General features: G+C 41.7%; 1 protein-coding gene across 1 annotated transcript in view; it reads left to right on the forward strand.

Moving 5' to 3' along the window:
- LOC133663401 (coatomer subunit delta) overlaps nt 1-20,051 on the forward strand; it is a 49,827-nt gene that overhangs the window by 5,129 nt on the left and 24,647 nt on the right. Inside the window, exons 4-8 of the mRNA XM_062067845.1 lie at nt 5,633-5,838; nt 5,978-6,139; nt 10,609-10,774; nt 18,387-18,534; nt 18,710-18,818. Coding sequence (XP_061923829.1) covers nt 5,633-5,838; nt 5,978-6,139; nt 10,609-10,774; nt 18,387-18,534; nt 18,710-18,818 — 791 coding nt within the window. The remainder of the gene's footprint in view (nt 1-5,632; nt 5,839-5,977; nt 6,140-10,608; nt 10,775-18,386; nt 18,535-18,709; nt 18,819-20,051) is intronic.

Raw genomic sequence — 20,051 nt, forward strand, 5'->3', positions numbered from 1 at the left:
AGAGATGCCACAGTGGTATCACGTACGTGCAATATTTTTATTGGAAAACTGTGAAGAAATTTTAAATCCCTATTTTAACCCATTTTCCTTGGAAATTTCCCATATTTTGAAATGCAAATGTTGTAACAGGTATAGTTAATACAGATCTATCAATGACTATCAGGCATTAAGAGTCAACACATGGACATATATTGATACTTTTTTGCTTGTCTCTGATAAGTTAAAAAAGCTTTGATTAGAATTTTGTTGGTTCAATGACTCGTTTGAGTTAAATGCTCTTAAGTTAAATGCTTCAAGAGAGCACACATGAGAGCGGTGTACCTATTGGTGATGTGGCCTATGTTTGTGGTGGGGACAGCGGAGTTCCGAGATACATAGCTCAAAGAATAACAACAAGGTGGAAAGAGAACAAAGGGCCCAAATAAGGTGACAGGTTTAACTGAAAAAGATCAACATTGTGGTGAAATGTTAGCACTATCAAATGGAGCTGGAATTTCACAAAAGCACTACATAGATGCTGTGTCACAATTCCTGCACATTTAAGAATAGCAAACAACCAGATACATGGTAAACGATTATTTTGGCAGCGAACCACATCTTATGTTTGACTTGCATTCCGGATGTTTTATTCAAATACATGGGGGCATGTAAGGACATGCTAGCCTCTACAGATTGTATGTTAATGCTAACAAGTTTTTTTTGTCCGAAAAACATTCCTCCAATTAATACCTTTTCAAATGTTAAATTGTTAAATACTTCCTCTCAATTTATCATACTTCATCAGTGTTGTTTTGCCTAGACTGCCCCTCTCCGCTATTGTTCTAGCGCAGTGATTCTCAAAATGTAGTGGTACGCGGGCTCCATCTAGTGGTACGCCAAAGAATCACTTGATTAAATATAGTTATGCTCCTATGCCAACAGGTTGTATTCAGTCACAAGAGTTTTTAATGGAAGTAAACAAAGTGTTGGGGCACCAAACCAATATGGCTCCTGTGCAGCAGAGTGTGAACAATCTGAGTACGCAAGGGCATTACAAACTTGATCATACTATTAAAAGCAGATACAAGCAAAAAAACAACAACTATGCAATGGAATCTATCTCTATATACGTTATCAAAAAACGTTTTGTCGAGTGATCTCAAGGATTATCTGTCGGGAACAGATATCTGGTACTCCAGACGTCATTCTACACGGCAAACAGATGAAAATTTGAAAAAGCCTGAAGGTCTACAAGTTAGTTGTACGTGGCTGGGTCAAGGAAGTTGGTATCAAGACTCATGCATCATTTTTGCTCGGGTAAGGTTGCATTTCATGATTTAACTTGGCTTCAACAGTGATAATCGAAGACCAAAACACAAATGAAGGACTGTGCTACCAAAGCAAACATGATAGCGGTGTGGCAACATTACAAAGTCGAGCAGCCTACAAGACGCACTGCAACATGCAAACTTTACAATATCTTTGTTTCAAGGGGTGGCACACATGGAGGACGTTTCAATTCAAGCAACTTAATAAAGCATTTGAAAGCTCGCCATGCAGACGCGGGACAAAAACAATAAACCCTGACAAATGTGCTTGCATGGTCGTAAATACATGACCGAAACAGCTTTTCCCAACCTGACTGTTGGCGAACTCATCTCCACAAAATTACAAGGCGCAAACTTTTGTCAGCCGCACGACAAGATATTCGTAGCAGGGATGTCACGTCTTTATCAGTCATTATCTTAACACAGTGGTTCTCAAACTTTTTTTGTCATCCCCCACTTTGGACAAGGGGGAGTTTTCAAGCCCCACCTGCCCCCATCGCCCCAACAGAACGCCAATGCCAAGCTTAACATTTTCAAATTTATTGAACATCAAGTAACATCAAGTTGTATACATTCAAAGTCAATAACATAAAATAACATCAAGTTCAATAATAAATAAAATAACTGTGCAGCTGTGGTATAACTTGCATCAAGTTCAATAATAAATAAAATACCTTGCATCAAGTTCAATAATAAATAAAACAAAAGTGTTATAACTTGCATCAAGTTCAATAATAAATCAAAAAAAGTGTTATAACTTGCATCAAGTTCAATAATAAATCAAAAAAAGTGTTATAACTTGCATCAAGTTCAATAATAAATAAAAAAAAGTGTTATAACTTGCATCAAGTTCAATAATAAATCAAATAAAAGTGTTATAACTTGCATCAAGTTCAACAATAAATCAAATAACTTGCATCAAGTTCAATAATAAATAAAATAAAAGTGCCACTTTGCAATCTTTGCACAAAAAAAAGGAGGAGCTATATGCATTTGGCAAGACAGGGCAAGTGAACATGAGTTTTACAGTACTCCAGCATTAGTGGCTGCAATGAGCCTGTTTTGCACTGCACAGCTTTTCAAATCGGGGTTGCAGGCTTGACACTGCCACTGTTAAAACCTCATTGAGTTCGGGGCTGAGCTGCCTTGACGCGAGTGCTTCCCGGTGAATGACACAGTGTGTCCAATGCGCATTTGGCGCAACCCTCTTTATTAGAGCCTGCAGCCCGTTTCTTTACCCTGCCATGGTCTGTGCGCCATCAGAGCAAAAGCCCACACAGTTTTCCCATTTAAGGTCATGTTCTTTGAGGAAACTGTCCATTATCTTGAACAGCTCATCAGCAGTGGCTCTATTTTTTATGTATTTGCAAAACAGCAAATCCTCGCACAGTGACTCGCCATTCACAAAGCTTCCGCTTAGCCCCGCCCCCATTAGTTACTGTTGCTATGTCTGTCAAACTTTCGCTCCTACCTAGAAATTTAAAGCCTACAGGATAAATTAGTAATTTACATTTATTTATATAGCGGATTTCACAGACAGAATCACAAAGTGATTAACAGTGTGTAAAGAAAATGAAAGCATAGTAAAAAAAAAAATCTAAGAATATAATTTAAAAAAAAAAAAATTAAAGTGAAATTTCCTCCCGTTCCTCGCGCCCCACATGTCACGTCTCTATTCCCCACCAGTGGGGCGCGCCCCACACTTTGAGAAACGCTGTCTTAACAGCACATTGGGTCGGCCAGGGGGCTCTAGCATCTAATACAGGGGTGGGCAATTAATTTTTACCGGGGGCCGCATGAGCAACCCGAGCACTGCTGGAGGGCCACACCGACAATATTTCAATTAAGTTTTGCACAAATTATTTTTGATATACCGTAAGATAGATAATAATAATAATAATAATATTTTCATTTAACCTAACTTATCTTTATACAAAAGCAGATGGCTTTTGATGGTTATATTTTTAACACTTTCTTACACAACACTTCCTGATGTATATTACAATACAAAAATTTCAATTTCTGTCACTTCATCCTGCATCCTCTTTGTTGTGAACGTAGCACGTCTGTAAGGTGATTGGCGAAGAAGGAAGAAGCGTTGCTGTTGCGGAAATGAGGAGTGAGGATTGGTTTTCCTTTTGGAAAGAACGAGATAAGTTGAGCTGTGTTAGTATAGCATGCTCAATAAAAGTTTAAAAAGAACGTCAGACTTGGTGTGCACTTCTTCTGGACGCTACAATTGATGTCACAAGTGGGATGAAATGCCTCCCAGTTCGCCTTGCCATCAAACCTGGGAGTCTTCATTGAGGGCGGAATTCCCCCCGTGGCAAGCAGCGTGGCTGCACCTGTAAACGCTCTCTCTCTCTCTCTCTCTCTCTCTTTCCGGCGAGCTCCTCACGTGGCACGTACCTCCCGATGACGTAGCACACAAGCAGCGCAGTATGCGCAAAGTTTTACTTCTGACACCAATTGTAGCGTCCAGAAGTGCACAGCAAGTCTGACGCAATTTTTTAACTTTTATTGAGCAAGCTATACTAACACAGCTCAACATATCTCGTTCCTTCCACACGCACGTCTCCTCACTTCTCATTTACACAACTCAAGAAGACAACATCTACTTCAGCAGGTCGTTACACTATATTCTTTAAACACAGCAACGTGTGTACCACAAATAAGCACACGGCTTTACCTTTACTTGGCAGTCCATGTCTTTTTTAAAACACGCCATTCGTCATCAACTTTTCTCTTTTTAGCGTCTCTGGGATAACCGCTGTGCGCCTTCCCTCACAGGACATACGCACATATAACACTTTTCAAAATAAAAGCAGCACAGTTGTATTGCACGCACGACAAAGATGTTTTTTTAAATGTATTTTGTATTTGTGATTGCCGCTGCGCGCACGAGCATACGTCCACACGGAAGTAATACAAATAACGCTTTTCAAAACAAAAGCAGCACTGTTGTATTGCACACTCGAAATAGATACTTTTTTAAATGTATTTTGTAATTTATAATTGGCCTCACGCGGGCCGGACAGGGACTTACAAAGGGCCAGGTGCGGCCCGCGGGCCGCAGAATGCCCAGGTCTGATCTAATAGATAAAAAACTTTAGTAAGTTTTCTTGTATTTTTACAGAATTTCTATGCAGGAAATGTCTTCCAAAGCATCTCAAAAATGGTAAAATCTCTTCAACTTCAGGGGACGATCCCCCCTGGACCCCCAAAAGGGCCACTTTGACCCCAAGCTGATATTTTTCAATTCCTCTATTTATTTATTTATTTTTACGTCACTGGTATCTGTGTACCTATATTTAGGCAACACCTTTTTTTACTTATTTAAAATACACGCTGAAAGTGTTTTATCTGACAACTTTATTAATTGAACAAATTAATTGATATATTACAAAAATAATTGATAGCCACAGCCCTACTTGTGGAGGATGACTTCCATATATTTCAGAAGTTGTTGGAGATGAATAAATATGACATTTTTCTGTTTAATAAATTGATGCCAACTCAAATCTTTTGCATGACTTTTGAGCAGTTCTTCTCAAATATTGGGGCAGGCCCCCTTGAAAGACCTCTAAAGTAAATGGTAAGGGATAGAGTAGAAAACAGCCAGTGGTGAAATATTATTTTAGAAGTTATTAAAATATGGTAGGAATGTCCCGCCGCTCTGCCTCACCCACACGCTCCTTCTTGGTACCATCACACAAGTGTACTGCCGCCCCTCAAAATACCATAGCTGGAATTTTTGCCTTCTTCCTTAATCTACCACGTGAAAAATAAAATGTTGCATCAACTCCTTGAAATTGCCATAATATGCCAGGACTGACACCAACACGGACCTGGTCCATGTTTACTTTTGTAAACACAGGACTCCGCGTATGACATCTAATGTTTTGTGTGCATGCGTGTCAGTTCATGAACGCATTCGGTTAACATTAAACATACATAGAATTTGCATATTTTACAGTAATATGAAAGACTTCATAAAAAACGATTGATGTAACAAAAAATCTAAATTGGGCTGCACACTTTGCAGTGTGGACAAAGTCAGAGACTCCTAAATGCATAATCAACAAAGTCAAAATCAAGACATGAAATTTAATCAAAGTGATCCCTCCTCTACACGTGATACAGAAAGTAGATGAGCAATTGTAAACGGTTGTAATGTAGAGGCAGAACAAGATCGGACTGTCATCAATCCTAAAATTATTAATTATTCATTTAACATGCTTTGTGTTTTGGCCCCTTCTGTGATTGGGTTTGACACCCCTAACTATATTACCCAGCACCTAAACCTTTGTTTTGTTGACTCATAGACTCAAGAACGAGAGGCCAAGGCAGAGATGAGGAGAAAGGCTAAGGAGTTGCAACAGGCTAGAAGGGATGCTGAGCGATCTGGCAAGAAGGTGCCAGGTTTTGGTGGTTTTGGCAGTGCTGGCATGACCAGTATCTCTTCTGGATCTATCATTACGGACACCATTGTTGAACCTGAAAAACCCAAGAACACACCCACTACAGTCAGGTACAAGACAATCAAAATCAACAGTTGAACAGTACTCGTTATTCTGCTTATCTCTTGAATGGTTGAGAGATGATAGACTGTTGGAGAACCTTAAATGACATTTTTTTCCCTATTTGCCTTCTTTTTTTGCTTTGTCCAGACCAAGTGGACCAAGTAAGGCACTGAAGCTAGGTGCTAAAGGGAAAGAGGTGGACAATTTTGTGGACAAGTTAAAGTCAGAGGGTGAAACCATCATGCCATCCACTGGCAAGAGAGGCTCGGATGTTTCTAAAGCTCTACCACCACCAGTGAATGTCGAAAGGTACGGACGCATTCGGCTTCTCTTTCGGACTTGGAGAGTTAGAGACGGACTGATAATGCATCATAGAATTAAAAAAGATTTTAAGTAATATTTTTGCATTTTGTAGAAATTGGTGTTGTAGTTGTTCTTTAACATTAATTACCACATTTTCAGCACTATAAAGTGCACCCACAAAATTTAAGATAATTTTTTTTTTCCGTATACAAAACCCAAAACCAGTGAAGTTGGCATGTTGTGTAAATCACAATACAATGATTTGCACATCCTTTTCAACTTATATTCAATTGAATACACGACAAAGACAAGATATTTAATTTTCGAATTGAGAAACTGAATTTTTTTTTTGCAAATAATCATTAACTTAGAATTTATTGGCAACACACTGCAAAAACGTTGGCACAGGGACATTTTTACCACTGTATTACATTGCATTACATTGCCTTTCCTTTTAACAACACTCAGTAATCATTTGGAAACTGAGGAGGCCAATTTTTGAAGCTTTTCAGGTGGAATTCTTTCCCATTCTTGCTTGATATACAGCTTGATATACAGCTTAAGTTGTTCAACAGTCCGGGGTCTCTGTTGGGGTATTTTACGCTTCATAATGCACCACACATTTTTCAATGGGAGACAGGTCTGGACTACAGGCAGGCCAGTCTAGTACCTGCACTTTTTTACTAGGAAGCCACGCTGTTGTAACACGTGCAGACTGTGGCTTGGCATTGTCTTGATGAAATAAGCATGAAAAAGAAGTTTCTTGGATGGCAACATATGTTGCTCCAAAACCTCTATGTACCTTGGCGCCTTCACAGATGTGTAAGTTACCCATACCTTGGGCGCGAATACACCCCCATACCAACAGAGATGCTGGCTTTTGAACTTTGCGCCTATAACAATCCGGATGGTTCTTTTCCTCTTTGGTCACACAACGTGGCACACAATGTCCACAGTTTCCAAAAACAATTTGAAATGTGGACTTGTCAAACCACAGAACACTTTTCCACTTTGCATCAGTCCATCTTAGATAAGCTCGGGCCCAGCGAAGCTGGCGGCGTTTCTGGGTGTTGTTGATAAATGGCTTTCGCTTTGCATAGTAGATAGAGTTTTAACTTGCAGTTACAGATGTAGCGACCAACTGTAGTTACTGACAATGGTTTTCCGAAGTATTCTGAAGCCCATGTGGTGATATCCTTTCCACATTGATGTCGCTTGTTGATGCAGTACCGTTTGCAGGATCGAAGGTCATAGGTATTGCCGCTTACTTGCAGTGATTTCACCAGATTCTCTGAGCCTTTTGATGATATTGCGGACTGTAGATGGTGAAATCCCTAGATTCCTTGCAATAGATCGTTGAGAAATTTTTATTTTATGCTTATTTTGATTATTGTTTCTCAGATGTTTGTACATGTTGCAGTTAATAAATAAAGGTTTATTTATTTAAAAAAAAAAAATTGCCTCTGCGCATAGCATAGATCCAACGAATCGATGACTAAATTAATCGCCAACTATTTTTATAATCGATTTTAATCGATTTAATCGATTAGTTGTTGCAGCCCTAGTTGCAAAATTAGTTATTTACACAAAAAGTTTTTTGTAAATGTTAATTTATACACCTTAAAGGCCTACTGAAATGATTTTTTTTTATTTAAACGGGGATAGCAGATCTATTCTATCTGTCATACTTGATCATTTCGCGATATTGCCATATTTTTGCTGAAAGGATTTAGTATAGAACAACGACGATAAAGATCGCAACTTTTGGTATCGGATAAAAAAAGGCTTCCCCCTACTGGAAGTAGCGTGACGTAGTCAATTGAACATATACGCAAAGTTCCCTATTGTTTACAATGATGGCCGCATGAAGTGAGAGAGATTCCGACCGAGAAAGCGACGATTTCCCCATTAATTTGATGAAGAAAGATTTGTGGATGAGTAAAGTGCAAGTGAAGGACTAGTGGGGAGTGGAAGCGATTCAGATAGGGAAGATGCTGTGAGAGCCGGGGGTGACCTGATATTCAGCTGGAAATTACTAAAACAGTAAATAAACACAAGACATATATATACTCTATTAGCCACAACACAACCAGGCTTATATTTAATATGCCACAAATTAATCCCACATAAAAACACCTAGGTGTTTGTTATGCTAGCTACTAGCTCGAGCTAGTTATAGCTCGAGCGGGTAATATGGACGGGATCCCGTATATATAACCAGCCAATACAATTCAAACACCTGCAAAACACACACACTCACTCAGCCCAAAGAACCGTTCACCTAACCCAAGGTTCATAAAGCTTATATATTTAACCAAAGTTACGTACACGACACGCACGTACGGGCAAGCAATCAAATGTTTGGAAGCGCGCGGGTGGGACCTGATATTCAGCTGGGAATGACTACAACAGTAAATAAACACAAGACATATATATACTCTATTAGCCACAACACAACCAGGCTTATATTTAATATGCCACAAATTAATCCCGCATAACAAACACCTAGGTGTTTGTTATGCTAGCTACTAGCTACTAGCTCGAGCTAGTTATAGCAAGCGATCAAATGTTTGGAAGCGTACTCACGGTATCGCGTCTGCGTCTGTTAACGAAGTCAAAGTCCTCCTGGTAAGAGTCTCTGTTGTCCGAGTTCTTCGATCTTGACTGCATCTTTCAGGAATGTAAACAATGAAACACCGACTGTGTTGCGTTGCTGACTTCCCTCGCAAAATACTCCGCTTCGCACCGACTTTCTTCTTTGCTTGCTCAGCTTCTTTCTCCATAATGCAATGAACAAATTGCAACAGATTCACCAACACAGATGTCCAGAATACATCCAGAATGAGATGAAAACAGCAATTTTGTATTGGATTCAATGGAGTCCGAATACTTCCCCGGGAAATTTAAAATTGCACTTTATAAGTTAACCCGGCCGTATTGGCATGTGTTGCAATGTTAAGATTTCATCATTGATATATAAACTATCAGACTGCGTGGTCGGTAGTAGTGGGTTTCAGTAGGCCTTTAATTGCTTCTAAACAGCGCTTGCAACTTGGCAGTAAAACGTCTGATCAAACAAAACTGCAGTCATCGTCATGGACCCATTAGTTGCGGAAGCGAGATCTCCAATCAGCTAAACAGACTCTGTAAGTCCATGGTGATGTTTTGGTGAATTTACTGAGGAATTTGTGAAACTGAAACAATACAAAAATAAGACCATTGTAAGTTAATAACAATAACACAGGCACTTGTAAACGTCTTAGCATATTTGCTAATGCTAACGAACATTACTAGCTTGATTCCATTACGATAGGACGTACAAATATGCATGAAAACACTCCTACAGATATCACACATGGGACGGTTTAGTCAGTATAATCGGTTTTAGTTATATTGTAAAATTTAACAAATGTTGCTTGGAGTGATGAATGAAGAATATATACAAGTAGGAACGCTATGGACTTCTAGAAGACAGAACGGCATTTGTACTTCCGGTTGAAAGCACTAAACAGTAGGAAATACTGTAGGCGTTCAACTAGGGCTACTCGATATATCGCGGGTTTGTCTCTGTGCGATATAGAAAATGACTATATCGTGATATTCGAGTATACGTTCTCACGCAGTTGCTTTTAGCTGCTGGCATTAGACTACAGGCTCTTCTCACTCTTTCTTGCCTCTCCTTCTCAAGACAAGCGCACCTTCTTACATAAGTCACATACTGTCACGTCATACGCCCTCGCATGAGAGGTAGCAGCATGGGTAACATTAGCTGTGATGCTAGCGGAGTGGTAATACGAGAGAGAGAAGGTGCGAATCTGGTAACAAATGAAGGAAGAATTCATTCCTAAGAAAAACAGCACGGGGTCCATCGTCTGGCGGTGGTTTGGCTTCAAACGGGAATATGTCGAACAAGTATGCGACAAAAGCGTTGTTAGAAAAAGTAGGCCATATCGCCCAGCCCTAATGTAGACACATAAAATGATCATACTGCTGTGACTATATGCATCAAGTGTTCATTCAGGCTAAGGCAAAACATCGAGATATATATCGTGTATCGCGATATGGCCTAAAAATATTGATTAAAAAAGGCCATATCGCCGAGTCCTACGTTCAACCCACAACACCTACTGTGAGCGGACTTGTCAAAAAGATGGCGCCATAGCACAAACAATTACACACGTTTTCAGTGTCTATTGAAAAGTATTTGAATTCAAAACATTATGGCCGAGAGCAAAGAAAAATCCATAAACTAGCCTTACTGTTTTATAAAAGTAGCGGCTTATAGTCCGAAATTGACAGTAATTAAATAATTGATTGACTCATTAGAAAGACTTGAAAAAAAACCCATAAAATAAATAGAACAAACACAAAAATAATTAGTCCCACAACACTAATTTCTATCTTTTAGCCGTCTTTAACTGTTTTGTACGTACTAGGTATACTTATTACTGCAATTTTCACTTTTTTTTACACAGTGTACATCTGCGTGTGGAAGAGAAGATATCACTGACTTGTGGGCGTGACGGCGGGCTGCAGAACATGGAGCTGCTGGGGATGGTAACACTCCGCGTTACTGATGACAAGAATGGACGCATCCGACTCATTATTGTTAATAATGACAGTAAAGGATTACAATTGCAAGTAGGTTTTTTTCTGTGATATAAACACATCCTTGTACAACCCCTCTGGGAGACAAAACATGTTCACTCCTTCTGAATTGAAATCCTAATGAGAAGTTGGCAATATTTATTTTATATCCTCATTACCAGTAAGTTGAAGGGTTATGTATAAGGGTTATGTATTAGGGCTATGTAGTTGGGCTGCACTGTTTTGAAAAAAAGCCTAATTGCGATTTTTCTCTCCAAAATTGTGATTTGATTTGCAATTTTTATATTTTATAGATAAAGATGTAAAAATGTGAAAATAACAAGTTAAGGAAATAATTTTACTTCTAGACTGTCACTTTACATTTTTGTGCCACACGTTAGTAATATGCAATAACCTACTTAAAAAAATATTTGGCTTTATGCTAGGCATGTTACGGTATTGAAGATACTGCTGTAATGCGCTTTCAAAGTCTTCACAATAACGCTGTGACGTGTGACTGTATCAAACAAAAATTGTGTCGTTTTTTTCTGCCGCATTCACTTTGGCCGTGTCTGAAAATCTCAAAATCCTTGGCGCAGTATGGAGCCGACAAGGTGGGGGGCGTGGAATACCGTAAGCAGGAAGTGAAGTGTGTTCGTAGAAGATGAGAGGAATTGTATTCCTGAAAAATTAATCAAAATCTACTGTTTGAGTTATGTTGCTAACAAACACAAACAGATCCTGGTGAAAACATAACCTCTTGGCTGAGGTAAGAAAATATGCAATCTTGTAAAGCAAATTTTGTCTGCAGCGTTTCCAAGGCGACACAATCACCAAAAACAACTGTACGCCACCGGAAATAGGAGTAAACTGAAAAGCTATTCTATAAATCTCAAATCCATCCATCCCTTTGATCATCATGGCGCCGATCACGGCTGCCTCTGTGCGCTCTGTTTTGTTTGTTTTTGTGCGTAAATTGTGTGTCCGCGTGCTCTTACACCCGCAAAGAGCTACTGAACATCAGATCCATCACCCCTGCGGACTTGTTACCGGTCATCTTAGCGTCAGTTGCGGATTTGGTCCATTCTTTGATCAAAAGAGGGAAACCGCACCGAAGAGGAAAGCGAGCTGGCGCCCTTGTCCGTCTCCGCAGACGGGGATTACGCACGCCCTTACCTGGCATCTTTCTCTCCAACGTCCGCTCACTTGCCAACAAGATGGACGAGCTAACGTTGCTGATGAGAAGAAACAAGGACTTTTCCTCATCTTGTGTTTTGTGCTTCACGGAGACGTGGCTGAGCGCGAGTGTCCCGGACAGCGCGGTTCAACTGGAGGGCTTTCATCTTCTCCGTGCGGACCGAGACGCGGGGCTCTCCGGCAAAAAAAGAGGCGGTGGAGTCTGCTTCTTCATCAACAACAGCTGGTGTACAGACGTGACGGTGATATCCCAACACTTCTCTCCTGCTCTGGAATATCTTTTCATTCACTGTAAGCCCTTTTACTCACCACGTGAGATTGTTTCATTCATACTGGTGGCTGTCTACATACCGCCCAGCGCGGACGTGCGTGACGCTCAGCGCCGTATGCCAGATCTTGCATGTGTAACGGTCTTTTCCGGACTCTCTTATCGTACCTGGTGACTTTAACAAGGGAAATTTGAGCCAGGAATTACCTAAGTATAGGCTGTTTATTAAATGCCCGACCAGAGAGGAGAACACTTTGGATCACTGTTACACCACAATAAGCAAGGCATATCATGCAGTCCCGCGCGCTGCTCTCGGACTATCAGATCACGTGATGGTGCACTTAATCCCTTCATACAGAGACTGAAACTGGCTAAACATGTTATGAGGACCATTAAGTGTTTCACCACCGAGGCTGTGGAGGAGCTGCGTGCATGTTTGGAGACGACAGACTGGGAGGCAATTGGAGCGGCCACGGACAATCTGGACGAGTATACGGACACTGTGACCTCATACATTTAGTCCAATGAGGTGCGCATCATTCCAACGCGCACCAGGGCTTGTTATAACAACGACATGCCCTAGTTCACACCCAAGCTCCGACAGCTGCGCAAGAAGAAGGAGGCTGCGTGGAGCAGCGGGGACTGGAGTACCTACAGAGAAGCGAAGTACCACTTCAACAGGGAAGTGGAGAAAGCTAAATCTGTGTACTCTAACCGTCTACAGGAACAGTTCCGCTCCAATGATTTTGCGGCCGTTTGGAGAGGGCTAAGGGCCCTTACGAACTATAAGCCCAAAGCCCCCCAGGCCCTGAATGACCGGACTCTCGCTCAGGGCTTCAACATACATTACTGTCGTCATGAACGGCCTTCAGCTCATCAAAGCTCTGCTCCCCCCACCATCACCCTCCCCACCAACGCCTGCACTTCATTAAAGGATTTAAAGGACTCCAAGGACATCACAGAACGCCAAGAACATCACAGGACTTTAAAGGCCAACTGAAATTATTTTTTTTTATTTAAACGGGGATAGCAGATCCATTCTATGTGTCATACTTGATCATTTCGCGATATTGCCATATTTTTGCTGAAAGGATTTAGTATAGAACGACGACGATAAAGTTTGCAACTTTTGGTCTCTGATTAAAAAAAAAAAGCCTTGCCCCTACCGGAAGTAGCGTGACGTCACTAGAGGAAGGGCTGCTCACATTTTCCTATTGTTTTCAATGCAGCGAGAGAGCTTCGGACCGAGAAAGCGACGATTACCCCATTAATTTGAGCGAGGATGAAAGATTCGTGGATGAGGAACGTGAAAGTGAAGGACTAGCGTGCAGTACAGGACGTATCTTATTTCGCTCTGACCGTAACTTAGGTACAATTGGATTCCACACTCTCTCCTTTTTCTATTGTGGATCACGGATTTGTATTTTAAACCACCTCGGATACTATATCCTCTGGAAAATGAGAGTTGAGAACACGAAATGGACCTTCACAGTGACTTTTATCTCCATGACAATACATCGGTGAAGCTCTTTAGCTACGGAGCTAACGTGATAGCATCGTGCTTAAATGCAGATAGAAACAAAATAAATAAACCCCTGACTGGAAGGATAGACAGAAAATCAACAATACTATTAAACCATGGACATGTAAATACACGGTTAATGCTTTCCAGGCTGGCGAAGGTTAACAATGCTGTTGCTAACGACGCCATTGAAGCTAACTTAGCAACGGGACCTCACAGAGCTATGCTAAAAACATTAGCGCTCCACCTACGCCAGCCAGCCCTCATCTGCTCATCAACACCCGTGCTCACCTGCGTTCCAGCGATCGACGGAGCGATGAAAGACTTCACCCGATCATAGATGCGGTCGGCGGCCCGGAGACGGAGGAAGTCAAGGTGAGGTCGGCGGCTAGCGCGTCTGCTATCCATCTCAAAGTCCTCCTGGTTGTGTTGCTGTAGTCCGCCGCTAATACACCGATCCCACTTAAACAACTTTCTTCTTTGCAGTCTTCGTTGTTCATTAAACAAATTGCAAAAGATTCACCAACACAGATGTCCAGAATACTGTTGAATTTTGAGATGAAAACAGAGCTTTTTGTATTGGATTCAATGGGGCCGAATACTTCCGTTTCAACGATTGACGTCACGCGCATACGTCATCATACATAAACGTTTTCAACCGGAAGTTTAGCGGAAAATTTAAAATTGCACTTTATAAGTTAACCCGGCCGAATTGGCATGTGTTGCAATGTTAAGATTTCATCATTGATATATAAACTATCATACTGCGTGGTCGGTAGTAGTGGGTTTCAGTAGGCCTTTAAAGGCCCTCTCCATCCGAGAGTTCTTGAAGCTGAATACGTGGAAGGCCCCCGGGCCGGATGGTGTCTCCCCCTCCACTCTCATAGACACTGCAAGGATCAGCTGGCTCCTGTCTTCACTGACATTTTTAACACCTCTCTGGAGCTATGCCGCGTGCCGTCCTGCTTTAAGACCTCCACTATTGTCCCTGTCCCCAAGAAAGCACGGATCACAGGACTTAATGACTACAGGCCTGCTTGCGCTGACGTCTGTGGTCATGAAGTCCTTTGAGCGCTTGGTCCTGCCCCACCTCAAGGACATCACCGCCCCCCTCCTGGACCCACTGCAGTTCGTCTACAGAGCCAACAGGTCTGTGGATGATGCAGTGAACCTGGCCCTCCACTTCATCCTGGAGCATCTGGACTCCCCAGGAACCTACGCTAGGATCCTGTTTGTGGACTTCAGCTCTGCCTTCAACACCATCCTCCCTAGACTGTTACGAGACAAGCTCTACCAGCTCAGCATGCCCGACTCCCTCTGCAGTTGGATCAATGACTTCCTGACAGACCGAAGACAGCACGTGCGGCTGGGAAAGATTGTCTCGGACAATCGAACCACGAACACTGGTACTCCTGAGGGCTGTGTACTTTCCCCCTGGCTCTTCTCCCTGTATACAAAATGCTGCACCTCCAGTCACCAGTCCGTAAAGCTGCTCAAGTTTGTGGATGACACTACCCCTCATCGGGCTCATCTCGGATGGCGATGAGACCGCCTACAGGAGAGAGGTGGACCGGCTGGCGTCCTGGTGCAGCCTCAACAACCTGGAGCTGAACGCCCAGAAAACAGTGGAGATGATCATGGACTTCAGGAAAGTCACAGTCCCACCCCCGTCTCCATTGTGGACTCCTTCCGTTTCTTTGGCACCACCATCAGCCACGACCTCAAGTGGGAGCTGACCATCAGCTCCCTCATCAAGAAGGCCCAGCAGAGGATGTACTTCCTGCGGCAGCTGAGGAAACTTAAGGTGCCGACCGAGATGCTGGTGCAGTTTTACTCAGCCATCATCGAGTCCATCCTCGCCTCCTCCATCACCGTGTGGTTCCCCGGCGCCACAGTCCAGGATAAGCATCGACTGCAGCGCATTGTATGTGCTGCTGAGAAGGTGATTGGCTGCAAGCTCCCATCCCTCCAGGACCTGTTCTCCTCCAGGACCAGGAGGCGTGTGGGTCGGATCACAGCTGACTCTTCTCACCCTGGACACAAACTATTCCCCCCTATCCCCTCAGGCAGGAGACTACGGTCCATCCAGACCCACACCTCCCGCCACCTGAACAGTTTTTTCCCCTCAGCTATCAGACACATGAACAATAACAAGATCTGATAGCTCAGTTACAGCTCTTTTTATACCAAATCTGTGTTATGTTGCACGATTGCACCAGGAAAAATTCCTAGTTTGTGAACCTGTTCTTAAACAATGGCAATAAAACTATTCTGATTCTGATTCTGATTTCCCACCGCTTGTCTCTCTTGATGTCTGTCTTTATAGTCTATACATTTAGAGTGATGTGATAATCAAACACTCTAGAAGTCTAGAATGAAAGAGCAACAATATATAAGATAATTGACAGAGTGTGTACCTTCAGTGCTGAATGATGAGCAGAGGCAGAGTTTGGAGAGTTTTCTTTAGCTCGCGTTCCATTTTTATGTCCTCACTGTCCAGGTACTTGGAACATGTTTTCCGTGCCATTTGCTGTTTGACGCCGGTATCATGCTAATTAGCTGCCTGAAATCGGGTGACTCCACTGTAGAAATAGCCTGCATGTCTTCTAGCACATACGCTGCAATGGCTCTATCAATGTTGTCCTGGCTAGCAGTGCCTCCGTTAAAATCCTTAGGTGGAGTTGGAGGTGAAGGTGAAGTGTGTCGTCTCTCTTTACTAGCTTCGTCGAAGTATGTTGCTTTTGTAGGTGTTCCAGCAGATTTTTATTGCTGTTTTGGGCAGTAGATAGGATCTTTGATCCAAGACACAACTTACATTTAACTAAAATGTGCTTTTCTTTGTGCTCGACAAAAGAAAAGTAGTGAGAATATCTCCATCTTAAGAGACTCGACTTCGGCTCCGCCATGATGTCTTGTTAGTAAATACAGACATGCCCCCCCACCCACACACAGCGCGCCTCTTCTCTCCCTTGTGACACAAGAAGATTCAGAAGGACGACACTGCAGCTCTCCAATAAAACACACTCAAGATCTTCTGTTTCTAGCCAATACTACATAAAAAAATAATGCAGTAACGCATCATGTAGTAACGGTAACTGAGTTACTGAATATAAAAAATAACGCGTAAGACTGCTAGGTACCGCCGAAAATAACGGCGTTACAGTAACGTGTTAGTCCCAACACTGCTTGCCTCTTAGGGCCCCCCGACCCTCACGGTGCCACTCCAGGGTGGCCCGCTCCATTATTTGAGAAGCACTGTGTTAGAAAATGCTTCTAAGAATTGTCTTTATTAACCAGTAATTAATTTCAGACTAGAGGCATTGTTTGGTCTTATACATACAACAACCATCCTGGTTTCCCCTAGATTGCCACTATTAACGTGGCGGTGGGGGTGTGGTCAATATGACATCATTTATATATATGGCATGATCTTTTTGGTTTGCAATGATGCATATATTTTATTCAAAAATACTAATCAAATGTCTTATGTATATTTAAAAAACAAATATTAGTGTTATTAATGCCAATAATAATATTAATAGTAACATGTTTTGTCATACCATCAGAATCACAATCTGCTTTAACCCAAGGAAATTGACTTGGTAGACTGTGCTCTCTTTGTTCAGTGCAGTTTCAATTGTTGCTTATTGTCAAAGGGAACACAAGCTACACTTTATTCTGCCCTCCCTAAATTTTGCAATTTAGTTTGCCAACTATGTAAACAATCCTTTGAGTTGAATGTGAAAAAAAATAACTTGGTGTTTTTGTTAATATTCTTCACAATGAAGTCACTTCATAACTAACAACACTAAAGAAAGTATAAAGTGCACATACATATAGGAGTCACGTTAGATTAATAATATAATTTGGAATGAACTGAAAAAAGCAATACAATATGCAGGATGAGGTTTGGGCTCTAATGCCGCTAGTTTAATGCTAACGTATAATGAACGAGCTCATAGACAAGCTAACTCAAATCAGCATAGCCAATAACAGGGCACAGGTAGACAATCCTTCACACTCCAATTTATATCTGTGGACAATTTGCAGTCCTCAATGAACAGAACATGCATATTTTTGGAATTTGGGAGGAAACTGGAGGGCCCAGACCAAACTCAGAGATGTCCAAATGGAGGTTCAAAGACACCCTCAGCGTAAAGTTTGACGTTATTGTCTGTAGTAATGTCAAAATTTTGAGGGTTGTTTACACTCTCTTAAACAAGAAATGCATTAGTTAACTTAAAATACCTTTCTCTTCAACTTTCTCTCCTGACGCGCTTCTGACAGGAGATTTGGATACACATTTAAAAAAAATTAAACACTGAACAATTTTATGATATTATTATAGCCAAAAGTACGTAAATATTAGACTATATACGGTATATACATTCATACAATATCAGTTAAATTAGATTTTTAATGTTGTAGGAAAAAAAAATCATGTAAAAAAAAAAAAGGTGCGGTGGCAGTAATCTTGCCCTGGCATTGCACTGTGATCTTTACATGTAGGGGAAACCCTGCCCATAATCAGCCACTTTAAGATTAAAGTACCAATGATTGTCACACACACACTAGATGTGGTGAAATTTGTCCTCTGCATTTGTCATTCCTCGTTTTACAAATGATATTACGAATATTCTCACCATTTCTGACAATCAAATACCATTGTGTGCCCTTAGACACATCCGAATGTGGACAAGAAGTTATTCACCGCTGAGTCAGTGATTGGCCTGAAAAACCCAGAGAAGGCGTTCCCTCTCAACAACGACGTTGGCGTGCTTAAATGGAGACTACAGACCACAGACGAGTCACTCATACCTTTAACCAGTAAGTCTAAGGGACTTGGACAAAAGTTGGAGATCTTAGTTTTAGGCCACATCACCCAACCCTGTATAGCAACCAGATGTTCCTCCAAAGGGACAACTCTATTGTCCTTTTTAACAAATGCATGTCATGGTTTTGCATTGTAAAATATCTGTGGTAACTGTCATGCATTCCTCAGTAAACTGCTGGCCTTCAGAGAGTGGCAGCGGTTGTGATGTCAACATTGAGTATGAGCTGCAGGAGGAGAGCCTGGAGCTCAACGATGTGATCATTACCATTCCAGTACCGTAAGTAGAGCAACATTACTTTTTTGATTGCTATAAAGTGTGAAGGATATACTATCTTCTCTTTAAAAAAATTAATTTGTCAGGCACAACGCATCGAACATTATTTCATATTTTTATCATAGTCAATACCATAATAATGTAACGGAGCAAAAGTAAACTTGTACTAGATGTGGGCCGTGCATCAACGACATATCAGGATTGTTCCTTTTTGATGTTTTTTTCAAGGTCTTTACTTCAACAACAATCATGACAAAAGTGTCCTCAAAGACAAAATACTATGTTAGGAAGCCATGGAGGGTTGTTTACATGGAGTTTGTAAAGGTTTTGACCAAGTGTGGCCATACTGGAACATCTTTTGGAACACCTGATCCCAACTTGTGTAAAATATTCTTATTTGCGTAGTGTCATTGTCAAATTTGAGTCCTTACCTGGTAATTTATGGTCCCATTTAAGGATGCAACGATTATGGTAGTCGGCACGGTGGCAGAGGGGTTAGTGCGTCTGCCTCACAATACGAAGGTCCTGAGTAGTCGTGAGTTCAATCCCGGGCTCGGGATCTTTCTGTGTGGAGTTTGCATGTTCTCCCCGTGACTGCGTGGGTTCCCTCCGGGTACTCCGGCTTCCTCCCACCTCCAAAGACATGCACCTGAGGATAGGTTGATTGGCAACACTAAATTGGCCCTAGTGTGTGAATGTGAGTGTGAATGTTGTCTGTCTATCTGTGTTGGCCCTGCGAGGAGGTGGCGACTTGTCCAGGGTGTACCCTGCCTTCCGCCTGATTGTAGCTGAGAGGCTCCAGCGCCCCCCGCGACCCCAAAGGGAATAAGCGGTAGAAAATGGATGGATGGATGGATGGACATTGTAGACAATAAAATTTGTCGCCGACAATCATTTTTGTCGACAATAGTCTTGAAGTCATCAATCGTGTTTTTCCGGGCGGAAGCAGATCCACGGCGCAACTAACAAAAACATTGCCGTGAAAACATGTATAGTGTGAGAACATGTCCTCCTATTCCTGTTAAATACATGAATACCTTGCTCATTTTGCAAAGCGGACCTTGTTTTTTTTATGGCTGTACATCTGTGATTTGTGAGCATTTATAGCGGAGTCATGATGTCGGACGTCTGGATGATGCGGACTCAACCTTGTTGATACAAAGTTGTGTGAAAAATAACTATAGTTTTAGCAAAAGTAAGCTACCTAAACTTTGTCTAAATAATTTCAAGTACTTT

This window comes from Entelurus aequoreus, linkage group LG13, assembly GCF_033978785.1.
Source record: "Entelurus aequoreus isolate RoL-2023_Sb linkage group LG13, RoL_Eaeq_v1.1, whole genome shotgun sequence".
Lineage (NCBI taxonomy): Eukaryota > Metazoa > Chordata > Actinopteri > Syngnathiformes > Syngnathidae > Entelurus > Entelurus aequoreus.